Source organism: Phocoena phocoena, chromosome 1 (genome assembly GCF_963924675.1).
Source record: "Phocoena phocoena chromosome 1, mPhoPho1.1, whole genome shotgun sequence".
In the NCBI taxonomy this organism is placed as follows: Eukaryota; Metazoa; Chordata; class Mammalia; order Artiodactyla; family Phocoenidae; genus Phocoena; species Phocoena phocoena.
Genome location: NC_089219.1, coordinates 102,750,268 through 102,775,802, shown reverse-complemented (window position 1 = coordinate 102,775,802; position 25,535 = coordinate 102,750,268). Strand labels below are relative to the sequence as shown.

Below are 25,535 nucleotides of genomic sequence, written 5' to 3'. Positions count from 1 at the left end.
TGTGGGCTCAGTAGCTGTGGCATGCGGGCTTCAGTAGTTGTGGCTCATGGGCTCTAGAGTGCAGGCTCAGTAGTTGTGGCACATGGGCTTAGTTGCTCCGCGGCATGCGGGATCTTCCCGGACCAGGGCTCGAACCCTTGTCCCCTGCATTGGCAGGCAGATTCTTAACCACTGCGCCACCAGGGAAGTCCCGCAGGTCACATTTTGTTGATTCTAAAATTTACTTTTTCACCTTTTAATCTCTAAAATTAGGATGCATCTTATAATCAGTGGTGTTTTGTAATTACCCTTAGCAGCACTTTTTCTTTCTTAGACATGAGATGATAATGCATCTCACAATTGTTGGGGGCTTAGGTTCAATGAAATATGATAGGTGGTAGAATGAAAGAAAAGCAGCAGAATGACTAACCCAAAATTTGGGATCACAATTACCTATGTTCAGGGAGAGAGGGGGCTAAGGAACGGAAGGGTCACCTAGGAGAATTCTAAAGTATTGGCAAAATGTTATTTTTTCCACCTAGACAGTGAGTATATTGGTATTTGTTTTACTATAATTCTTGAAACAGTTTAGACTCTCGCATGTATGATATTTTTTACAATTAGAAAAGTGTGAAGAGGTAAGGAAGTGGAGACACATGTATAATAATTCGGGAAGCTGGATAGAGAGGGGGGAAGAGAGGCAGGTGGTGGTTGGGGTAGGGTGTGGAGGATGCTACAGGGAAGACGGCCCTGAGAAGCTGGGGGGGCCAGCCCATCACACACGGAGAAATCAGGAGAGATATTCTGAGATATTGCAACAAGAGTGACAAAGGAAAAGATGGGTTTATGGAATAGGTGGTGTATTTTGGGCATGTTTTCCTTGTGATGGTTTCTAATTTCTTTGTGAAGAATTTATCTGTGGGGTGGTGGTAGTTATCAAATGGACAAACGGACATGAGGAGTAGGCATCTAAAATGCTACACATTTATTCCACAGTTACTCCATGCCAGGTCTAAACGAAGAGTTTTGTACATCCATTGCTCTGTTTATTCCCCCCATCAAAGTAGTGAGGTATATATTCTCTTATGATGTATTCATTTCCCAGGGTCGCCATAACAATATACCACAGACTTAAACAGCATGGCTTAAACGACAGAAAATTATTTTCTCACAGTTCTGGAGGCTGCAAGCCCACGATCAAGGTACTAGCCTTGCTGGTTTCTCCTGAGGCCTCTGCTCAGTTTGCAGATGGCCTTTTTCCTTTGCACCCTTGCCCATGGTGTCTCTCTACCTCTTCTTCTAAGAGCATCTTCTTCTTCTTCTAAGAACATCAGTCCTATTGGATTAGGGCCCAAACCCGAACAGCCTCATTTTAACTTAATCACCTCTTTAAAGGCCTTAGCTCTAAATACAGTCACATTCCGAGGTACTGGAAGTTAGGGCTTCAACATGTGAATTTGGAGGCTGGGGGCCACAATCCAGCCCATAACAATGCCCATAAAGAAATGGAGATTTAGGGAGGTTGAACAACTTGCCAAGGGCATGCAGGTACAGTGTAAGAGCTGGGATGCGAATGCAAGCAGATCAACTGCAGTCTCTGAATGCCAACGATTCCACTGAAAAACAGTCTGGGGCCGAGAAGAGTGGAGATGCATGAAAAAAGGCTTTTGGAGAATTAAAGAAAAAAAGCTTCCGAATAAAGGAGTACTATTATATTATTAGACTTTCAGAGCTGTGCAATCTGTCCCAGGAAACAGAAGAGATGAACTGTCCTCTCATACACTCCCTTTTTAAATCTGAGCTTTAATCAAAAAGACTATATAGTTTTTGACGAAAACGGCGGTAAAGGCCAACAACTCAGCATCCGCTGAAGTCCTCAGTCCCTGGTTCCCTTTTTGGAGAAGCCCGGTGTAAATTATGAGCTGAGGAGGGCGACACCTGCTGGGCTCTGCGGTGCCTGGGTGGGAACCTGGCTCTTTTCATAAGCAGTCCCCCACTGCTCTCTGCTGGCCGGCAGTTAGGAACACCCAGGAATGTGCAGACAGCCCTACTTCATTCAAAAACTACAAATCCATAGGGAAAGGTGGGAAGCATCTACTGGAATCAGACTGTGGAGTATGTCAGTCCCACTCCTTCCCATACATATACATACATTTCAAATCAATGGTACAGTCAACTTTCACTTGGCATTCCGTGACTGTGCAGCTGTTTTAAAACTTGTGTCAGTTGTTTTCATCATTAAAAAATATATATCTGCCACCTTTTCGAAAATGGTTCTCAGGATCCAAGAATATGAGAATTTGAATGCAGGTTTTGATGACTTAATAAAATATTGGTTTGTTCATACTTTCATGTTTTCAAAAACTATAGACTGATTGTGAGTTTGTTCAACATTTTAAAACCATGATTTCCTATGTGATGGTCCAAGGACCCCACCACTTGGTTACAGTATTTTTGTAAAATCAATTGTTTTCATTTTCATATGTGACTTTTATTTTAAAAAGAATCAGCAGTTCTTGCTTCTAGAAATTATTTATCTGGGGAAAATGTTCTAAGTAATAAAGGATCCCCTTGAATTGCGAAGCGTAACTAAGTGCCAGAAGAAACTATGGCTCTCCCAAGAACTCCTGGAATTCCTGGTGTGTGTGTGTCACAGGATGTGTGGCCTTGAGGACCTCGGTGAAATTCAAAATGAGTGGGCTCAAGGGCCTTCAGTGTCCCCATCCGCGTGTGGGTCCCCAGACCCCCTTTACACAGTTGCCGGAATGGGCATTTAAAATGCAAATCAGGGCTTCCCTGGTGGCGCAGTGGTTGGGAGTCCGCCTGCCGATGCAGAGGACGTGGGTTCGTGCCCCGGTCTGGGAGGATCCCACGTGCCGCGGAGCGGCTGGGCCCGTGAGCCATGGCCGCTGGGCCTGCGCGTCGGGAGCCTGTGCTCCGCAACGGGAGAGGCCACGGCAGTGAGAGGCCCGTGTAACACAAAAAAAAAAAAAAAAAAAAAAAAAAAAATGCAAATCAAATCATGATACCCTTCTGCTTCCGGAGAGGTCAAACATCACACATCTGATTTTAGAGTAAAAGACAAATTCCTTACCAGGTTTACAAGGCCAAGTGATCTGGCTCATGCCAGCCCCTCTAAGTCTGCCCTTGGCCCCCTTTTCTTCCCTTTCAGCCGTTGGTATTTTCATCCTTCAAGGATCTCTCTGTGGTTCTATTTCCACATTCTGTTTCTTTTCTTCAGGCCACTTGCTACAATTTGTAATAAGCAAATGCGTTTATCTGCTGTTCCTTTCCTGTCTTTACCATTAGGCGTCATCTGCATCAGGTAAGTCCCTGCCCATCTTGCTCTTGCTGCATCCCCAGTACCTAATGCGTCTGTATTTATCAATGAATGAGGAAGTGAACCGCTAAGCGAGCAAAGGAAGGAACCGAGAGGTGAGTGACACCAGAGTCATTCCATGTAGATCACAGTACCGAGTTCATTCCATAAATAGAAGGATGTCTCATCCCTGACCCACAGCATGGGAAGCAAGGAGGGACAGTCACTGGGGTTGCTGTACTCTCATCTTTGACTGCACTAGTCATCAAAACCACTCCTCCCTTCTTAGAGAACACCAGGGAAGCAGGCAGAGCCACAGTTTAGGAGAACTGGAGGGCACACGGGCATGCTAACCCATCAGACGTCATCATTTAATCAGTGGTGTAGATACTGATCCTGAATGCAAACACCAGCCACTGAACCAACGAGTAACACTTTGTGTTGATCCAGCACCTTCCCCTTGAAAGGGCAGCAGCACAGTCCGTAGGCTCGCAGCCCTGCTCTGAGGGAGGCATTTGAACAGTCCCATTTTACAAATGGAAAAATAATGAGCCTGTGGTCAGTGGACTGGAGAACCACTCGTGGGCAGCAGGCTGATGCCTGACCTTCCGGGGGTTCTCTCTACATCTTCCCTGACAGGCAACCAGAGCCTGAGCAAGGGAAAATAAATTCACAACTGTCTTCGGTTCGGAAACTATGGCTCGGGGAAGCTTGATGAGAGCCGTCTCCCAAAGAGGTAGCTAGTGGGGGCAGAAATGCTTGGCTGCAGGGAGGCCTGGACCAGACATCTTGGGGCACAGGTTTTCCCCCCTGAAGTGCTGCTGGGTTGATGGAATTTTCCTCTGCCGTCCGTTGCTTCTCTCCTGGGCAGGATCCTGGCCTCTGACTGAGGAACGATCCACAGAGAGTGAGGTCAAGCTTGAATGAAATGTCCAAGAGCGTCCCACGCAGGGCAGCATCAGGGCAGGCTGATCTGGGGGTTCTGCAGGAAGAAGGCCAGCTTCTGGGCCAGGGCCCCCAGCTCGCCTGAATTGGCGTACCGCAGGAGGTTGCTCTCCCGCACGAAGTAGTGTTTCAGAAAGTGCTGGCTCACGCACTTGTGCAGCTTCCTTACCAGGCGCAGGAACGCTCTGCTGAAGACCCGCCAGTCCTTTGGGTGGGGATACTTCTCACAAGTCCAGAAGAGCACTGTCTGTGGAAGGAAGAGGCGGTGTCAGACATCATCCCGGTCTATTGAGGAGAGTGTCTTCAGGAACGTTCCTGAGCCCACGTCTTGGAAGGAGGAGACGGGAGCCCCAGGGGCAGGCTGGGTCTGCCGTGGATTTATGATCCCCAGCCTTGGACGGGCTCTCAGCCTCCTCCTGCTGGTCTCCTATGCCTCTTTGGTAATTTATTCTCTCTCCACTGGCATTTCCAATGATCACCACTCTCCTAAAATTCACGATTCCCCACACCTGGCAGATGACTTTGCCTCCTTTACAGGGAAAATGCCTCGTGCGTGCAAACCAGCCATCGTTCCTTCATTTGGTATCTTCCTCTCCGCATCCCCCTAGCCTGGGAAAATCCCTCTGCAGGGCTGGGATCTCCCCTTCCAGCAACTGTAAATGATTGAGTTTCTTCTTCTTCATTGGCTTTTTAAATCTATCTAAGCTCTCCTGCTCCCCAGGTGCCACATCTCCCTCCTGCCCTAACTCTCACCTCTCTGCAAATCCAGGTTTCTGCAGAGAATCATCTTAATACTTTGTCATTTCCTCTCCTCTGATGTCCTGCCTTAACCCACTCCAATATGGATTCTTCTGCTATCAGTCCTCAAAAGCTGCTCTCCTTAAGGTCCAGTGATCCCCATGTTTGCTAAATCCAGCAGGCTCTTTCCAGCTCTCACCCTACCTGACCTTTCAGTGGAATCTGGTTCTCTCATGCTTACCCTCACTCTTGAGCCATCCTTCACTTGGCTTCTAAGTGGGTTTCTCTGAGCAGTGCAGCTACGCCTTGGAGTGCTAACCCTTCACCTGCCCTAATGCTGGAGTTTTGGGGGCTCCGTTCCAGGCCCTCTTCTCCCACTAAATATAGATAACTTGCTATTTCTTTTCTCCAGTTCACACTTCTCCTCTGACCTCCTTACCTGGTATCTCTTGCCCATCTGAAAGTTATCTCAGTCCATATGTCCAAACTGAACTCCTGGCCCTCCCCCACATACCTCGTGTGCTTCCAGGGTTGTTTATCCAGCCTGTTACGCAAGACGCAAACCTAGGAGTCATTCCCCTCCCTCACCACCTCCAATCAAGTCCTGCCAATCCTGCTGCCTGCGTATTTTTCAATCCACCCAATACAATCACCCTCTCCCACCGTGTCTCGCCCGGACCTCTGCCACAGCCTGCACCTCTTCTTGTCACCATCCTATCTGTCGTCATCCACACTGCAGCCAACGTGATCTCTTTGAAATATAAATCGGTCTATGTTTCTTCTTGTCTAAAATACTTCAAAGTCTTCCCATTGTTTGTTAATTAAAAAATACCATCCTTAGCATGGTTTAGTTGACAAGGTTTGGTCCCTCCCTTCCTTTCCAGCCTCATCTCGCCCTGTGTTCTCCCTCGCTCTTTCCTTCTAGCCGCACTGGCCTCGTTTCATGCTCTCTTCTATCACAGGGCCTTTCACAACCCACTTCTTCCGCATGGAGCGTACTTCCTTCCCCAGCTTGTCCAGGAAACTCATCCATCAGATCAAACTTCCCTATGACACCCATTAAGCACTCTCTTCATCCCGAACTTCTCATATGCAGCAATGATGACAGTGGTGGTCGTTTTCCTACATGTTTAGGTGATTCCCTACTAGATGGCAAACTCTATGTGAGCAGAGGACTAGACCTATTTGTATTCACGCTGATGTTACTACATTCAGCAGAGGGACTGGCCCACGGGAGGCAGTCAATTGACATTTATTGACTGAGTGAAATAATTAATGTTTGGGTTTAGACGTTGAGTATTTTGAAAATATAGACTTTCCTAAAAAGTAGAAGAGCAGTTTTAGGTTCACAGCAAGACACTGAATGTGTTTTCATTTGGAGTACATTGTTTTGAGTAAATGAGTTGGAGATAATTTCATGCTAGTCAAGATAACCTAATAAAAAACATGTTTTAATTCCTCTTGTAGTTAAGCTTTTATCTCCCTAAGCAAACAGAAGCAGTTAAGCCTATTATAAGCAAGCCTCTGTGCCTTTGAGCAGGTTTAGGAATAAGTAAGCCAATGAAAGATAAGCTCTTTCTTCACATGAAATTGCTATGGGGGAGAAGCCTCTTTGGGGAGGAGGTAAAGACCTTCTAGGAGGTGCCCATGATTGGCACATCCTTCCTGATGCTGTTTTGCAACCCGGTGTCTCCCACTTTCCCCAGACTAAAGTCTTGGCAAGGATCCTGCACACTCAAGCCATCATCCAGGATGGTATCTCATACTGCATCACCAGCAGCCACATCCATCCCGATGCCTCCATGTGAGAGAATTCTACCCTTGGACAAGGGTGGAAGACGAGGGGAAAAGGCAGTCAGTACCATTTCGGTTTCTCAACAAATAACCCCCTTTTAACTGCTCGTTCTTGAGAATGCACAATTTTATTATGCCGTGTAGGTGGGTTAGGGAAGACTAAAACAGGGGGCCTTTAAGGAGTTGCCCTGAAATCCTCTAGGTGATTTAGAAGCCACTGGAATACAAGTAAATCCTGGATGGAATGCAGTTTTGAGAGCAGTCAAGGGCTGGGAGGCCCGTGGTGGCCCTATTCAATCTTTCTAAAATACTCACGGTACTTAAAATGTTTTCATCCATCCTAATTGTGGAGCAGTGAAGTCAGTGGTTAGTTAAGAGTATGAGATTTGATATGAGACCGCCTGGAGTTTCCTTCTCAGCTCTGACTTTTCCTAGTGTGGCCAGTGGTAAGGCAAGTAAGAAAGAAGCTAAATCCCTGAAATGAATTAGACTAGCTTCAGAAAGTACGTGTCCTCGATCCAGGAGAACAGGTGTGTGTTTTTAGGGAGACATGTTTGGGGACACTTTAAGAATGTTGAAACTGGAGAGAAAGGCCCCAGTATGTGCAAATGAGGTTAACAGATTCTTGGGCAGGTCAGGGAGAACAGGTTATCAGAAAAGATAAGAAAGCAAAACAAAGATGAACAATTTTGCTGGGGGGAAAAGTGGAGTAAAATGTGAAGTCATTCATTCAGATGATCAGCAAATATTTACTGAGCAACTACTACATACAAAGCATTGGGAGAGATACCAAGGGATCGGTATGAGTTGCCCTTAAATAGCTTGTGTTAGGCCTGAAAGAGTAACACAGGGCTGGGAAATGGTTGTCTACTGGATGAGACGAGGCCCAGGTAGGAGCATGCAAGGAAGGTACCGCACACCCCAGGGACCTGTGCTCACCTGTGTAGAAGGTCGGGGAGAAGGGCTGAAGCTCCAGGATGGATACTAGCTGGGCTGGGGCTACTAAGAGTCTGATACCTCCCCCCACCACAGTGTGCTGCATGCAGTATTACCTGAGCGTCCATGGGTGGTCAGAAATTTGAGAAAGGAGCTGAGAGTGTGATCAAAGGCCATCTCCCCAGGGGGGACCCCCTGATGCCCCGGTCCAGGTCAGGTTCTGCTACCCTGAGCCTTCCTAGAGCAACGCTCCTCTCCACCCCAGCATTCCCCCACGTGGCATGATTCCGTGCACACCTGCAGACTGATTGACCGACGTCTGTCTCCCCTGCTGGACCACAAGCTCCATGAGAGCAGGAACCACATCTGCGTTTGTTCACCTTGTACCTCCAGGTGTAGAGCACACAGCAGGTGCAGGGGCAAGGGACTGGCCCACAGGGATTTCAATAAACATTTGCTGAGTGAATGCATTTATGGCTGTCTAATGGTAAGTCCTTGCCTGGTGATTTGCAACCCAGAAGTTCAGGCTTGCTGCCAGGTTTGTCAGGTCCCCCAACATTTCCTGGTTTTCTCCTCTGCAGAGTGCGTGTGTGAGTGTGTATGTGTGTGTGCATGAATGGCTGCACTTGGGCTAGAATGGGGACTGAATGAGTCATAACGTGAGGGAAAATGTGAATCCATCTCAGGTTTGAGGAACTCCCAAGATTTCACCAGACTGTACATTTCTCAGGGGCAGAGACCGCATGCTGTCATTCATTTCTGAACCTCAGCCGGGTTTCTGGCACATAGTGGGCGCTTGTGTTGGTTTGTTGAGTGAAATAAAAGGAGGGGAGAGGGAAAGGGAGAGAAGGCAAGACAGAAAGGAAGAAAGGGAAGAGGGAAACTGGGAGAGGGAAGAAAGGAGGTGGAGGACAGGGACCCTGGGCAGGGATGTTGTGGACATGCACGCGGCTGGGGCTGTATATCTCCATAAGGAGTACGAATTTGTGAGATGACAAATATGGACACTAGGCCCCCTCCTACTCATCACACATACCCCTGTTGTGAGTGGCTCTGGTGACCCCGCAGAGGCCGCAGAGGGACCTATCCAGCCCCAGCCACCGTGGCCCTCTAGGCCGGGGCGGCACACCCACCTGAAGGTGGTAGGATGTGATCACAGGTCTTTTCCCTGGACACCAGACGTCCTCCTTCATCTGCCTCATGGCCTGAAGACACTTCCTGCGGCAGCCCCCGTCCTCATCCAGCTGCTCCAGCAGCACCCGTTCAGCCCGCAAGAAGCTCAGCTGCCAGTGGTAGTTTGAACAGGCCAACAAGCTAAACCCAAATGACTGCGGGAAGAGAAAAACACAGGGAAATGAGAAGGATGATGCTGGTTGAGGAGAAAGCCTTCTCCGAAGCAGTCCACTAGGAGGGGGGACCTGCCACTGGGCGAGCAGCACATCCCACGTGGGGACACGGAGGGAGCCTCAGGGGAGCCCCTTGCACACAGGCAATTAACTGGAGAGGCTGCGTGCACTTTCTCTTGGGCAGTGGTTCTCCAACTTGAGCCTGCCCCAGAATCACCTGGAGGGCCTGTGAGAACACAGATTGCTGGGCCCTGCCCACCGAGTCTCATTCCCTAGGGCCAGAGCAGGGACCGGGAATCTGCAATTACCACAGATTCCCAGGTGCCGCTGCAGGTTCTGGAGATCTAGTGAAATTTCAATTTTCCTTCCGAAGCTGGTTGGTGGTTAGTGATGCTGTGGTTGGTTAAGGTGAGAGCATCTCTGGTGAGCCGGGACCCTGCAGGCTAATACCTTGATGCACTGCACTCTCTCTGCAGAAGGCCAGCGCCTCAGACACGAAGGCCACCGGGCTTTCTTGGACCAGGCGGTGGGGATCTCCACTGAGGGGGTCAGCTCTAGTTCCACCAGACCTGTGGAGGTTTCCACGGCAACTCGAACTGCAGGGCGGTCCATTAGCATGCTGACCTTACCTGGTGGTAAATGACAGACAATGGGAAGACAAAGCTTGGCTCAATACTAGGGTTTAAAGAAGGAATTTGTGAGCTGTGGCTCCTACCAGCTCCTTGTAACTGGTGGGGCAACTTTCAGAGTTTCAGTAGCACACCAGGGCAGCGTGTTTATGTCAACACTAGACAATTAGCTAAGTAAATATTGGTAGAAACATTGCTAGAAAATCTCATTGTTGGTGGGGTTTACTTTTTTCTTTCATCCTCCTCCCCTACCTTTTCTAAAAAATTAATAGACTCTTTACAGAAAGCTCAACTGAAAGAGACAGAGAATACAAGGAAAAGGTATAGCCTTTGCTACTGTAAGATGAAATCCAAGCATTTTTCTATAACCCCCCCATTCCACCCAGATGTCGACCCCATTTAGGACAGCCTCAGACCCCTTACTTATTCATTTGCCTTTGGTGGAGTTCAGCTTGACCTGTCTCTTAACTAAGTCACAGTCTCAGAGACGGTATCTGTTCCCACCACACATTGACCAGCCTAGCCTCAGACGGATTTATCATCATAAGCCTTGAAATCATAAAATACTTCAAAGTGTGGCACAGCCGCTGGCTTGAATAGTCAAGTAAGCAGAAAGAAGCCCTCCCTGTCTTTCCCAACCAGGCAAAGAGAGGGAGAGAAAAGGAATGGATCAGGGAAGGTTTTCCAGCTCATACGTTAGAATTCATTTCCAGTTTGTTCCCCTTTCTTTCAACAGATACACGGTAATGTTTTGTTTGTTGGCTTGCCTTCGTTGTACATAGGGATGAGCCGTCTTGAATCGGGATCTGTTATTTTGCTTTTCCTTGCTCAGAGAAGGAAACAGAAACTCATTTATTAATTGTGTTAGGCTGTTCAAAAGGAAAACACTCCTCTCCTTGGCTGGGGTGTGATAAAGAGCTTATTGTCTGCATCTCACCAGAGCTGCGCAAACAGGAACATGACAACGTCTGGCACTGCAGCATTATTTACTGAAAGTACCTCATCAACCTGGCCCAGTTTGAACCTCTTATATGCACTTTCACCATTAACAGTGTCGCAGAGTGAGGAGGTGAGCAAATGTTGGCCCCAGCCTGCCTGGCCCACACCCTGCTTCGCCTACTCTACTAACTCGGTGTGTGACCTTTGGCCTGTTACTTAATCTCTCTAAATCTCAGTTTTCTTGTCTGTACAACAGTTAGAAAAATGATCCTAACTCTAACAGGGTTGCTATGAGTATTAAATGAAATAATGCATGAACGCACCCTCTACATGGTAACAACCCATTCAACACGAGCTATTTCCATTACAGAATCTTTCAGAACTATTCTGTCCAGACAAGCAAAAGTACATGCAAATCCTTTTCTTTCTTTACAAGTGGAGTTGCACATTATTCAGCAATTTGGTTTTTCACTTAATTATGTTGCACGGGCATTTTTCATAACTCTGTGTGGGCATATATACACCACACACACCCCATTCTTTTTTTAATTCTAATTTATCTTTTACTTCAATTTACTCCACCAATGAGAAATATATGCAAATGCAAAAGTCAATAAAGTATTTTAAAAGGGAAATGAAAAGGAGGGATTTCTGTTAAAGTCATATGTTGGATTGGAGATCCCCAAACGCACTGCCAATAAGACATATAAAAGTTTAAAAACATTATTTGTATGTAATGAGACTGCCAGAAAGTAGGAGAATCATTTGAAACTAGCAATGAAACAAGAACACCTACCCAGGAAAGTACTAAGTGGGAGAATTGCCAAAATACGCTTGCACAGAGAGGAAGATAGGAGGTCTAATGGGCTGAGCCTGGGGCTTATGCTAGGTGGTAAGCCTCACAAGCCTGGAATCAGGAAAAGCTGTACCTTGAGGGAAATTATGAACTAAGAGGAATAGACAGATTTTCTCGTGGGCTCTGGATAGTTGATTTAATACAAACAACAACAAAAACCAAGCGCTTCCCTCCTCCCTAGAATTTCAAAGGCATTAGTCACCATCCTGTGTTTAGGGCCTGGATGTTTACATTCCCAAATCATCTAGGTAAGATGGTACTTCTGAGAGTACCGGGAAAAATCAAACACAAGTCTTCGCGGAGAAATACACCCCGATATGCACATGGAGAGTGGATGGTGTTGCATAGACAGCGGGTGTGGGGCTCCAATCCATCATCGACACACCTCGTGCTTTTTAAAGGCCGCGTAATAGTCCACTAGGCAGAGGTAGCATAATTGATGAAGTCAGTTTTCCTTTGTTAGCCATCAGATGATTTCTAATTACTTACTATTACAAAGCCAATTTAGTAGACATCCTCATGCATATTTCTTTGTGTATCTGCAGGAATGTATCTTTAGAACTGGAATTGTTGAATTGCCAAGTAAGCACGTAACAAAAATAAAAATGGACTAGCTGCCCTTTGAAAAAGGAGGCACCAATATACACTTCCAAGAACAATGCATGAAAATGCCTATTTAACCATTCTCACTCCTGCACTGAGCATGATTACATGTCAGCCTACTAGGTGTTTTAATGTATATTTCTTGAAATGTATGTTAGATGGAGCATTTTTTATTTTTACTAGCCATTTACATTCTTTTTCTGTGAGGCGTGCTTTTCGGTCAGTATTTCTATTGGTCTGCTCATAGCTTTTCTTATTGGTTTATAAATACTCTTTTATAATTAAGGAAATTAGCCATTTTCCCAGTTTGAAATTCACCTTTTTACTCTGTGTGAACAGAAACATGTGTGTGGGCAGGTGTGCACATATGCTACACTGTACAGTAGCTTAGGATTTGGGGGTTGTGAGAAAATTATAATTCGAAAAGATTCATGCACCCCAATGTTCACTGCAGCACTCTTTACAATAGCCAAGGCATGGAGGCAACCTAAATGTCCATCAACAGATGAATGGATAAAGAAGATGTGTTGTGTATATATATATATATATATAATGAAATATTGCTCAGCCATAAAACAGAATGAATAATTTGCAGCAACATGGACGGACCTAGAGATTATCATACTAAGTGAAGTAAGCCAAAGACAGATATCACTTATATGTGGAATCTAAAAAAAAAAAAAAAAAGATATAAATGAACTTATTTACAAAACAGAAATAGACATAGAAAACAAACTTATGGTTACCAAGGGTGAAAGGGGTGTGGGGAGGGATAGATTAGGAGTTTGGGATTAACATATATACACTACTTATAAAACAGATAACCAACAAGGACCTACTGTATAGCACAGGGAACTATACTCAATACACCAGAAACTAACACAACATTGTAAATCAACTATACTTCAATAAAAAAGAAAAGAAAAGATTTTGGGGTTGTCAAACATAATCAGTTCCTTATGGCTTCTGGCTTTTTGTGTTTTGGTATGTAAGTGGTTCCCAGATGTGCTGTCCCAGCACACCGGAATACTGCAGTCAGTTGAAGGCTGTTGGAGTGGAAATGTGCTAATAACAAAGGTCTGAGGTTGATGAGTAATTTGCAAAAGTACCCAGGTTTTGAAGCTAACACCTTGGAAACGGTGCATAACCCAAAGACTGTCTTACCTACGCCAGGGCAGTAATCTATTGAGGCCACGGAAGTGTGTTGTGAGTATGAATTCCATTCTGTGTGCCACGGCATAAAAAAGAGTTAATTCATATTATGGGGATTAGACATGTAAAAAGCACATGATTGTGTCCTCAATCTAGGGGCGTGAGCTTCAGGAAACACCCAAGCAGAGGGGTTTTTTTTAGAGCAAAATGGAAATGCCAGACATTTTCCTTGTACATTTCCTGATTGGCTCACCTGACAGGTGACAGGTTTCAATTGCGTTTTCGACCAGTTTCCGGAACACCTGGAGGACCTTGGCAGGCACAATGTCTCCGTCAATGTTCACATCTGCCTCGTGCCACTGCCACAGGCTCTTCAGAAACTGTTCCACCTCCAGCCACTGCTGCAGGCCCTCTGGGTCCCGCAGGGGGCAGGGCAGCCGGGCGCCCTGCAGGGTGTAGTAGCGCCAGCGCTGCTGCCGGGCCTCCCTGTACCCGGCCAGGCCTCTCATCGGGACTGTGATGAGGAGCTGGGTGGGGGCCAAAACCTGGGGTTAGGAAAGGAGGGAGAAGGAGTGTGAGTTCATAGACTCGGGAGGTGACAAGCCCTCGGGGAGCCGCCCTGCTGACCCAGGCCGCTCAGTTAACCACTCAACCCTTAGCAATGTGACAAGGAGGACAGAACTGCGCCCACCTGCCCGCCTGTTGGCAGAGGATTCCGTCTCTGTTGTGCCACTAGCCCATTGTAATGCTTCGGGCAAAGAAATTAACTCAGTGAGGCCTGGGTTTCATGGATCTGCAAGGAAAAAGAGTGAAGTGGACCCGGAACTCTAGAGGCACCTAAAGCTTGAGGGGAGGGGGACAAAAAGCAGGGAGGGGAACTAGTAGTCACTGCTTTCTGCACCTACCAAGCACTGCGATTCTTGTGCATTAGCCTGTCTCATGTTCACAGCTACACATGAGGTAGGCTTTGCTAACATTTCCCAGATGAGGAACCTGAGGCTCAGAGGGGCTCCAAGTCTCCCCAGGGACACACAGCCAGTCAGTGGTAGAGCCAGAACTTGACTTTAGGTCTTCCGATTGCTTGTTCAATGGTTAATTGTCTCTCCTGAGCTGGTTCTTAGTCAAGAATCAATGACCCGGGATGGGTGAAAGATCCGGTATGAATTAAGGGTGGGAGGAGATGGGAGAGGACGTGAAAGAATTCTGCAAAATGCCTCCCTTTCTTTTTGCTTGTACGGATGACCCACAGACAGTGTTAATGACTAATCCTTACAGAATCACAGGTGACATGAAAGCCTGTTTGCTGAGACAAGGTGAGCGATTGAGATGATTCTAAGTTTAATGGGAAGAAGTAAACACTTAGAATCTACTTACTCTGTTTCTACTGGAACCGGGAAAGCAGTGGTCAGGCCAATAGTCCAAGAGATAGAACAAATTAGTCCACAGTGCAGTACCACCAAAGGGAAATGACCTTTAATCACATCACACAGCGGGCCCACTCCACCCTGCATGTTTCCCCATCACTCAGCTATACACTGGAAGAGCCACTTCCTTTCCATGGAAAGCTCTGACAGTGGAATTTGAATAACCTTTGCCCAGGGACCAGTCAGTGGCGAATTTAAGGGTGAACACCGAAATCAGCAATAACTCATTCTGCCTCATTTTCATGGAACAGTAGTATGGATGTTTAGATGATGGGTGCACGTGACTTCTGGTGTCCATTGAAATGTGGTGGGATTAAAACAAGGGCGGGGGGATCTAAACTATGGCATTTAAAATCTATATAGTTTGGGGGACTTCCCTGGCAGTCCAGTGGTTAAGACTCTGCTCTTCCACTGCAGGGGGCACGGGTTCCATCCTTGTTCGGGGAACTAAGATCCTGCATGCTGTGTGGCGTGGCCAAAACAAAAAAACAAACAAAAAAACCCAAATCTATACATTTTTTGAACCCACTTTCATATGAATCCAAGAACACAACTATCATGTTATTAGTCACAAAAATGGTGGCTAATAAATGCTTATTGAATTTGGGCCAAGATAAAATAAAAGCATTTTTATATGCCCCACTGTAACTATTTTCAAAACTTATATAATATGCAGGATACGGTGTATATAAATGCAAGATATACTTTAAGCTATGAATTCTAAGTGCGACCACAGAAGGAAATTTCTCCAGATATAGTTCTAGGAAAAGTGGTGTTATGTTTCTATTCCTAGTCACTTGCCTATATTTGTCCTGTTTAGGTTGGCAAGGTAGTAGAGGTGGGCAGATGATGTTCTGACATTCCAGGATCCAATCTAATTTTATAATTTTCATCCTGGAGTAAATTTCTTAAAGTCTGATTCTGTCCCCAAATCCACAAGTCCCAGCATCTTGTGGGTGGTCCTTGTACCCACCAAACTTGAAATGTACTGGACTAGCACTGGTCTTTCGTTCAGGTACCAATTCTTTTGATTCCTCATTCATTCAACAGAAGTTGAGTGTCTATCATGGGCCACACACTATGCTGGGTGCTAGGAAGGGAGCAATCAAGAAACATGATCCTTATAAGCAAGGGACTTATGGTCTTGTGTGAGAGCTGGGGCATGCGTACACATAAGTTTAATACTTATATGAAAGAGGTTCTTGTGTGTCACAAGAAAAATCAAGATAAAGGAACACAGAGATTCAGAATGATTCAGGGCCTCTTTTCTCTCACCTCTAAAAGGGAGCAAACCATAATGTCTGTTCCACTAGGTTGTGTGCAGGTTTGGGTGAGATCACTTCTGTGAGACTGGCTTTGCCCACACTACAATGTTGCATGAATGCTGGTTGTCACACACGGGCCCTGGGGGTTTAGAGCTCTGTGGGATTCGTCAGCAGGGACAGAGTTGCCAGGCTGCTCCTGCAGTTCCTAAGGGCCACCTCTTCCAGTTTCTTCCTTCCCCCACCTGTAGCCCATCCACTATCACTTCCAACTCTTTTCTCACCAATGCCTTGAGTTCCCTGTACCCAGTCCCCAATCTATTAAATGGGTGCTTAATAAATGAATGTGTGCTTAACTGAACTTCAGTTGGTACAGTGGAACATGCTTTGGAATCAGAAGCACAGGTGGAGTTCTGGTTTTAGTGCCTCATATGACTTGATCAAGTCGTTTGACTTTCTTAAGCCTCCATTTTTATCATCTGTAAAGGAGGAATGTGGGGCTTCAACTGCAGTAACATCTATGCAATGAGTGTAAGTGGTAAATACTAAGAGATCTTGTTAGTAATCTTAGTGGTGCGAGTGCCTGACACATGCTGAGACCACCCCCCCCCCATTTCCTGGCTCGCTGGGTGGGCACTTAGAGCCAAGTGACCCATGTACCTTAATGTTCTCATTGTACGTGTCAGAGTAAAGGACGGCTTGAAATCGAATGTCTTGGTAGCTGATTTCTGTGGTCAGATGATGGACAATTTTCTGCACCTCTTCCACCGTCTGGGAAATCCACTGGCGCCTCAAGTCCACCTGGGTGTGAAAGGATCAGCAAAGGCCGTTATTCCCGGATCAAGCCCCAAGGAAGTGACGAGACAGGGCACAGCTCAGAAAATCCTGCCCTTCCAAGAGCTCCGGGAGAGATGAACTTAGGTCTGATGACACTCGTTGGTGCCTCAGTGTTCTCTTCTGAAATGAAGCGTTGCTCAATATTTACGTAGTACCTGCCTTGCGGTAGGTGCTTTCTAGGTCCTCGGCATGACAGTGAACAGGACAGCAGCGAACAAGATAGAGATACTTGCTTTCTAGTGGAAAATACAGGACACATGCGTATGTGTGTGTGTATACATACATACACACACACAAACATATATACATATATGTGTAGGCACATATGTATAACGTAAGATCAGGTGTAAGTCCCAAGAAGAACAATACAATAGGATAAGGGACTAGAGAATAAAGGGGCTGCTATTTTAGACCGGTGGCCAGGGAAGGCCTCTCGAAGGAGGTGAGATTTGAGCAAGCCCTGATGACAGCTTGGGAAAGCAAATTCCAAGGCCCCTAAAGCAGGAGCAAGCTTGGCAAGGCTCAAGGGCCAGCAAGGAGGCCTTTGCTGTGGTTATAGGAAAAGAAGGAGGAGGGTGATAGGAGATGAACTTGGAAAGGATGGTGGGGGCCAGGCCATCCCACAGGGTTTTGTGAACCATGGTGAGAGTCTAACATGGGATAAGAATGCCTGCTGTCCGGGTTGGTGAATATAAAATAGTCTAAGGCACGTGAACACGCGGCGGATCGTCTTCTGTGTGTCATCAATACATGATGGTTCCCTTTTCCCCTGCGCTCACCCCGTCCTTTGGCTCCTAGACCCTTAAGAAAAGGCGTGCACTGATGTCTCTTCTGACTCTGCACGGCAAGTCTCCAAGAACTGGAAGGGGTTCTTTGTTAACGTTGCTCCGGAGACACCTGCAGGCTGGTGTTTGATAAAGGTCTCCCTCAGAGATGCTGCAGAGCGTGTGTCTTATATGACCTTAAGTACGATGATCAGGTCTATACTAGCTTTTAATATCATCTTCTTGCCACCAGCAGCCACCCACCCCTCTCCGTGTGTTCATCTCAGAGCATTCATCATGGCAGAAGGGACAAAGGGTAGCTTTTTTGAGCATCTGTAAACTATCAAGATTCTGCATCTTTTGGAGTATGTAAGTGGAAGAGAGAAGGTAGTCACAGAGAGGGGCAGGTCATTTGCCATGCCCAAAATAAAGGCAAGTGCTTGTAGAAGCATAATTAAGGATCTCTCCAGTGTAGGACTTCTCTGATGTGCTGGGATTCAATTCCATTTGACCAATTTTTGTTGAACATCCACTTCATGCCAGGTTGTGTGCCTACAGTGTTGTCAAGAGGTGGACAGATAAGATGACAAAGCAAGACCAATAAACTGGAAATTAAAATTACAGCCATTAGTGCTAAGTATAGGTTTGCAAAGGATGCTAAGGGTACACAAAAAAGGGAAACTGCATCTAGCCTGGAGGCCTTCCTGAAGGCATGGTATATCAGAGTTGTATCTTGAAAGGTTAGCAGGAGTTAGCTAGAAAGAGAAGGTTGTTCTAGAAAGAGAAAATGGTAGATACTTAACACAAGGAGCACAAGGGGAGAACTGCAATTGTTTCTACTTTGTTGGAGCAGATGTTGCCTTGGAGGAGAATGGTGAGGTGGGAGAACAAACGGTGAGAGGTCTTGAAAATAAAGGAAGAAGAATTTCAAGAACAAAGTCAACAGTAACTGGCTGAGTGAGATAAGGCCCCCCAAATGCCCGTAGAGTTTGGTAACTAGAACAGGACTCATGTGTTTGGGGAAACCGTGGGCATCAAGCCAGATGGCAGTGGGTTTAGAGAGAATGGGAAACCAGTAAGTGAAGTCAGAGGTAAGTGACTCCTCCCGCAAGCCTGGCTGGGAGAAGGAAAAAACAACAACAAGGACAGCAACGGGTTTTTTCAAAAGGACACACAGGTTCGAACATGTTTAGATGCTGAGAGAAAAGAGCCAGTGAAGAAGGAAGAAGGCAGAGAGCAAAACTCCTGAGCAAGGGTTTCCCAGCCAGGAAGCATTGTGGAAGTCCAGAAACCTGGTGAGGAGCTCGTCTCCGTGCGTCAGAAGGAAAAGAAGATGGGTGCAAGTGCAGGTAAAAGCATAGAGATTTCCTGCCTGACGTCAGCAGGAGACAAGGCAGTGCATTGAGAGTGAGGTGAGAAGAGGGAGGCAGGGGACTTCAGGGTGACAGACATTGGCAATAGCTTCTCTAAAGGATGAGGGGCCATTTGGGCACATGGGTAAAGGTTGCCAGGCAGAACCAAGACTCAGCTCTGGGTGCGTGAGGCTGTGGGATACCAGTGGGCTCATTTATAAGAGGCTGTCCAGTACCTCCCGGCCCTCCAGGGGTAACAGTGGAAGTGCTGAGACTAGAGTTTGCTGGCAAGATCTGGAGGAGAACAAGGGAAGAGATCAGTGGAGGGCCATGTTTTCAAGCCTGGGCCGAGAATGGATGAAGCCAGTTTGGTAGATTAGGGGACATTGGACAAGTTCAGGGGCCAGACATCTGATCAGGAATAGTGGGAAAAAGTAAGACAAGGCCTAACTAGATAGAACGCTGCAGTCAGAATGGTTGGGAAATAGTAATCTCGAATAGTTAAGTTCTCAGAATGTGTTGAGGACTAAGGCTAATTTCCCAAATCTTCCAAGTCCACTGATGTGAGTCCACAGAACTTGACTGTTAGTAACACAGTGGTGACTCTATATATGCAGATACATTTTGTTTCCTATGCTAATAAACTAATGAAAGATTCATTACCGTATTGATACTATCAAATAATTTTTAACTGATAAAAGCTTGAAAGTGTGTGTGTGTGTGTGAGTGTGTGAATGTGTGTGTGTGCGCGCGCGCACCTAGTGGGAACAGTTCTCCGTTGTGAACCTCATCTACAAATTATGCCGCCATTTGATGGTAGAATTTTCTTACCGGCAGGACAAGTTCAGACACCCCTTAGAAGACACCTATAATTTCTCATTCATTATTCCTCTTTATGACCTGTTCTGACGTGTGAAGATAAAAGTCAGAATAAGGAAATACTTTTCTGGGCCTAGAGCCACAAATTCTGGTTTTAATTTTCTTTATCTGTCACTTTTGCTGCAATTTAAACCCAGGATCTTAGAATTGGAAGAGTCTCAGAAATCATCTTGTCTGGTATCCTTTTACAGAAGGCCAGAGTGACACGGTGGCCCTCCTAATATCACACTGGTACTTAGCAGTATGACTAGACCTAATGCCCAGGTTCCCCAACTCTTCTTTCTGTCACACTGCTACACCCTCAATTAGGAGTTCCAGAAATAATACCTACCTTTATCCTCTTTCTGAACCTGACCATGCCCTCAGTTTGGAGTTCATGAAATAACAAGTCCAAAGTTGTTCTGACATGCCGCAACACTGACTGCTCTGGCATGCCGCAGACACGTAAGGGCGACACAGCAGGGGTCGGACAGCGATGCAGGGCTTAACCAGAGCTGTGGAGGGAGAGCCCTGCCTTGGACAGGCCTGCCCCAGGACCCAAGCCACTGGAGTCAAGGGGGAGCCGCTTTCCTGTTAGGTGATGGGCAGCCCCTTGCTGCCTATGTCTCTGGATACGCTTCCTGCCATTGGTTCTTAGCAAACAGGATCACAGAGCTATTCACCTGCCCCCAAAGGGGTTTGGGCTGGGGGTTTCCCAGGCTCAGTCCCACTACCTCTTGTCACTCCCATGGTCTAAACCACAACCCAGAAGCCCCAGGCTGTTTCCCTCCGCTTGTCCTGACCATGCCTATGGGTAAGAAGATTCCATTTCACTGTGTGGAAAAGCAGGAAATGGGGCCTGAGGCAGCTTTACAGGGAGTGGTCTTGGCGAAAGAAGGAGGCTCCACCGGTCGCCAGCCCAATGTCAGAATCCCTTTGTTGCCTCTCAAACTTCAGGAAGCAAGCTAAGATACCAGTTGTAACCTTGAAGCAGCCTTGTCACTAAATTTATTTCACAGCAAAGCTCTGAAACAAACTTAAGGAGGAAATATGATAATTTAAGAAGATGGATCAAAGCCCATTTCGTCCAAAATTTTTTTTTTTTTTGGCCGCTCCCTGCGGCTTGTGGCATCTTATTTCCCTGACCAGAGATCAAACCTGGGCCCTAAGAGTGAAAGCGCCAAGTCCTAACCACTGGACCACCAGGGAATTCCCTCATGCAGTCCAAACTTGACCTTGAGTGCCTGTTTAAGCTTCATTCACGTCCTCTGCTGATTAGGTCAATGCACAAAGGTTGGGACTTCCCTGGTGGTCCAATGGTAAAGAATCTGCCTTCCAATGCAGGGCATGCATGTTCGATCCCTGGTCAGGGAACTAAGATCCCACGTGCCAAGGGGCAAGTAAGCCCACGCGTGGCAACAACTGTGCCCGTGCGCCTCAACTAGAGAGCCTGCGTGCCGCAAACCGCAGAGCCCACGTGCTCTGGAGCCTGCACACCACAACTAGAGAGAAGCCCGAGTGCCACAACGAAAGAACCTGTGAGCTGCAATGAAGATCTCGCGTGCTGCAACTAGGGTCCGACGTAGCCCAAATAAATAAATAAATAAGTAAGTAAAAGAGACTTTGTCTTAAAAAATAAATAAATAAAGAGAAACACTTTGTTTCTAAAGGGAAGCATTTGTGGGTGTGGCAGAGCAAAAGCAGAAATGAATTGTGGTAAATTAACCAGGCCCATGATGTTAGATATGGTGAGATCATCTAATCCAACCCCTGCACTGCACTGACACTGCAAAAGTTATGCCACACTCCTTAGCATACAGATTTAGTCACTCTAACTAAGCAGAGTTTACGCAGAAACAGTCATTAGAGACTGTTGGCACCTTTAAGGCTGCCATCCATTTTTTGTGGGCCTCCCGCCAGGGCTTGTCTGTGTGCCCACACGCATGTCCACCTCCCCAGGCACAGCGTCAGGCCCATTGTTGTCCCACATCATTTGCTACTATTAATAGCTCAAGTTTGTGAACAATTTCCTGTTTCAAATATAAATTATTGAGAATTCAAGGTTATTCCTTATAATTACATCAGTCTGACTCACTCGTATTCCCACATGCTTTCCTGAGAGGGAGGTAGGGGGTATGCTAAATAGTGCACCAGGAATGCCACACAGGCCTGGCCACACCCAGGAGCATGTGGCCAATGCGAATGTCATCCATGGTGAGTGCCACGGGGGAACAAGGCTGAGAACTTCCTTCTAGACAACAGGAAGTCAGACTTTTAATTCTGGAATTGCATTAACTCCAATAATCAGTTTAAACAAGTGGTGGGGTCGGGGGCCCAGACACTGACTGTCTCTGTCTTCCAGGGGTTAATAATTTAAAGGCACGGAGACTTAAATTCGGTGATCCATACAGATAAGACATCACACTCTCCATCTTTTTAGACTAATTCTTCCATGAACCAAATGCTTGGGCCCCACAGGATATCTGCAGCTCCCAAACAGCAGAAGCCATAGCAACAGCAGCACTGTGGAGCTAAGACTGGTGAGGCACTGCTGTGCGCAGGATACTTTATAAGGGTTAGCTCCTTTGAGACTCCCGATAAGCCTTTAAGGTGGATGCCGTGATAATCCCCATTTTACAGAGGACGACACTGGAGTTCAGAAAGTGTAATAACTTACCCAGGGTCCCGGAGTCAATAAGTCACAGAACAGGAATCCACACCCAGGCGGTGCCCTTGTTCATAATCACTGCACTGCTCTGCCTCCCCAAGGACAAGGAGACTGGGAATGAAAACTGCTAACTGCTTGAATGGGGTTCCAGTAGCTGGAAGGCCTCTCCTCCACTCGTTAAAACCCTATGCATTACGCATGCGCTAAGGCTTTGTCATCACTCTTTCTGTGAAACGTCTCTCCCATCAGAGGTCACACTGCTCTCTTCCCCTCCAGCACCTTGTTTAAATCTCTATGTAGTGGGCTTCCCTGGTGGCACAGTGGTTAAGAATCCGCCCGCCAATGCAGGGGACACGGGTTCAAGCCCTGGTCCGGGAAGATCCCACATGCCGTGGAGCAACTAAACCCGTGCACCACAACCACTGAGCCTACGCTCTAGAGCCTGCGAGCCACAACTACTGAGCCTGTGTGCTGCAACTACTGAAGCCTGTGCACCTAGAGCACATGCTCCACAATAAGAGAAGCCACTGCAATGAGAAGCCTGTGCACCGCAATGAAGAGTAGCCCCCGCTCACTGCAACTAGAGTAAAGCCCGCGTGCAGCAACGAAGATCCAATGCAGCTGAAAATAAAATTAAATAAATGAGTAAATCTCTATGTAGCGCTTGTGATGTTAGGCATTTGCTGTCTGCATGGGGAACTTCCTCCTTTTACCTTTGGGGTTATGTGCAAAATCTGCAGGTGAGATAGGGCCACTCTTAAAGATACCCAAACACAAAATTTCTCTCTCACTAAGCAGGTCACATCCGGACCTGTGTTTTGGGCACTGTGTTTTGCACTGTGTGTGTTTATGGTGATATAGAGGGTTTAGCAGATGAAATGTGGTTTGGTGTAAAAAGAGAATAGGCTGAAACCACAGCATCTTCACTAACTGTGTGACTTTGGACACGCTGTTTAATCAGCATGAGCCCTGCTTCCTCCTCTGTTAAAAAGGAGGTAATATGCACGTGTCACATGATTGTTGATTAAATGAGACACTGCAGGGCCTCAACCTGCTAGCACCTTTAACACTCGTCTTGCATTATCTTCAATGAGCCCTGAAGATACTTCTGACCACATACGTGCAATGATACTATGTGAATTCAAGGGGAATAAAGATATCCAAGATACTGTTCTTCCCTCTGGAAACTTATAAAGAATAAAATGATATACTATTTAAGTTGCCACCAAGATAACAATAGGAAAGGCGTCAGGAGTCAAGATACAATTGATCGCCAAATAAATATGATCAGTGATCATTATGATGGGAGTTCACAGGAAGACACAAATGTTTTGTGTTGGGGTGTCAGATTAATCTTTCATGAGCAAGTGGACTCTGAGCTGAGTTTGAAGGATGAGGATGAGCCAGAAAAATGAAGAAGAGACAGGATATCTCCCCAGGTGGGGGGGAGGGACGCTCTGGCCTGAGACCTTCTCAGGGCACAGTTCTTGTGGGACAGGGCTGTCAGACTCAACCACCTACGGGGCGGAGTAGGGGACACACATGGGGCGGGGGGCGGGGGAGGCAGATGTCAGACCCCAGCAGTGCCGCAGCCTCCAGTGGGACAGACACTCAGCTCCAGCCCATGGCTGCCAGGTAAGAAACTGGGACCTGTGGTTGCCAGATAGCCTGATTTTTTTTCCAGAGAAGATGGAAAGCTGGATTTCTATGCAAAATCTCACTATTTTGAAATGTCTGTAACAAATTTGACAAAATTTAAAAATTCTCTGCAGGCCAAAGAAAACACATGCTCAGGCTGGATTCCACATAGAGAGCTTTTGTTTAGAATTTCTGTGATTAAAGATGCAGGGAAGCAGAGAGTAGAAAGATAAAGTATTATTTGAATGCCAGGCTAAAATATTTGGATTTTTTTCTTTCAGAAAACACAGGACAATGGGGAAATGCCAGCTAACGTCCCTTCCACTTATAGCCCCCAAAAGGAGAAATCATTTTGTTTGCTATAATTTTTATTATGATGTTTTCCCTATTTATCCCTCTTAATGGTTTTGCCTAAGAAATCAACTTGACTTATCATTATAATAATGAACTCTGCTTTGTTTACTCGTAAAGGCGTGAAAACCCTAGACTAGGGCCTAACTCTTTGTTTAAATGTTTTAGTTTTAAGGGTGGCTCTGTGCCTTAATCGCTTTGGCTGTAAATGGAAAGGCTTAAACTAGATAATATTTAATGTCCCTTCAAGTTCTAACATCTAAAGAGCCTATGACTCTATAGAGAAGAAATTAAATTAGTTCTTAATTGATGCATACTAAAAATATAGTGGTAATACATTCATATTTTAATCTAGCAGTTTTACAGTTTTCAAAGAGCTTTCTTATTTACTCTTTTTCAGAGACCCCACTAAGATCCTATTATCACTCCCATTTTACAGAGAAGAAAACTGAGGCTCAGACAGGTTAAGTGTCTTGCTCATGACCACCCAGGCATCAGTGGCAGAGCTGGAGTTCCAGCCCAAGTTCTAACTCTTCCTTCCACATTCTATTCCCAATGTACCTCTTGCACTAGAACCTCAAAGAGAGGACTGAAATATGGTAAGTCCCTGAACACTCTTATGGGTGATGGTCTTGAATTCCTGAGAAGCATTTTCTGTATCTTTGGAAACAAGCTGAAATTCTTTCTGCATCAAGGTTGGTGGGGCGGGAGGGTGGGAGGGGCGCATGGGAGAGACCCGTATCTGTCCTTACCTTATTCAGCAGGCAATCTTCTAAGTTTCCTTCCATTAGGGATTTCATGTCTTCTTGGTCTACGCTGGGCAGAGGTTTATCTCTCAGCAGAGAGAGCACTTGTGCGTAGATTTCTCAGTGATACTAGTCTCTGGGTGCTGAATTTCTCTGGGACTGTGTATGTGGACCACAGACTTGCCTTCTCAATTCTTCATTCAAGCTCTCATTTCCAAATTGTGAGCATCCATCTTTCATCTTTTGGGAAATAAAAAAAAAAAAAAAAGAATTGAAGGAGAGTTGATGAAACTGCATTTGAGTCCAGCCAAATTTTACTCTGTTTAGCTCTGCTGACTGGTGTGTTGACCGAAGGGCAATTTTCCAAGTTGTATTTCCCACTCAAATACTCAAAAGTTC

At 46.2% G+C, this 25,535-nt stretch overlaps 1 protein-coding gene across 1 annotated transcript; it reads right to left on the bottom strand.

Moving 5' to 3' along the window:
* Positions 1–4,256: 4,256 nt before the first annotated feature.
* Positions 4,257–25,190, bottom strand: MAB21L3 (mab-21 like 3). The gene is made up of 6 exons (XM_065897133.1): positions 25,143–25,190; positions 16,583–16,723; positions 13,490–13,781; positions 9,508–9,686; positions 8,845–9,039; positions 4,257–4,490 (listed from the first exon to the last, which is right to left on the bottom strand). Exons 1-6 carry the CDS (start codon positions 25,188–25,190, stop codon positions 4,257–4,259), a joined length of 1,089 nt encoding a protein of 362 aa, XP_065753205.1.
* Between the last annotated feature and the right edge of the window lie 345 nt (positions 25,191–25,535).

Bases quoted from the DNA above. Each gene is read 5' to 3' on its own strand.
- MAB21L3 (XM_065897133.1), bottom strand. From the start codon at position 25,190: ATGAAATCCCTAATGGAAGGAAACTTAGAAGATTGCCTGCTGAATAAG. The intron at 16,724-25,142 runs GTAAGGACAGAT...TTTCACACCCAG, and splicing joins AAGATTGCCTGCTGAATAAG to GTGGACTTGAGGCGCCAGTG. The intron at 13,782-16,582 runs GTACATGGGTCA...TCCTAACCCCAG, and splicing joins CGTACAATGAGAACATTAAG to GTTTTGGCCCCCACCCAGCT.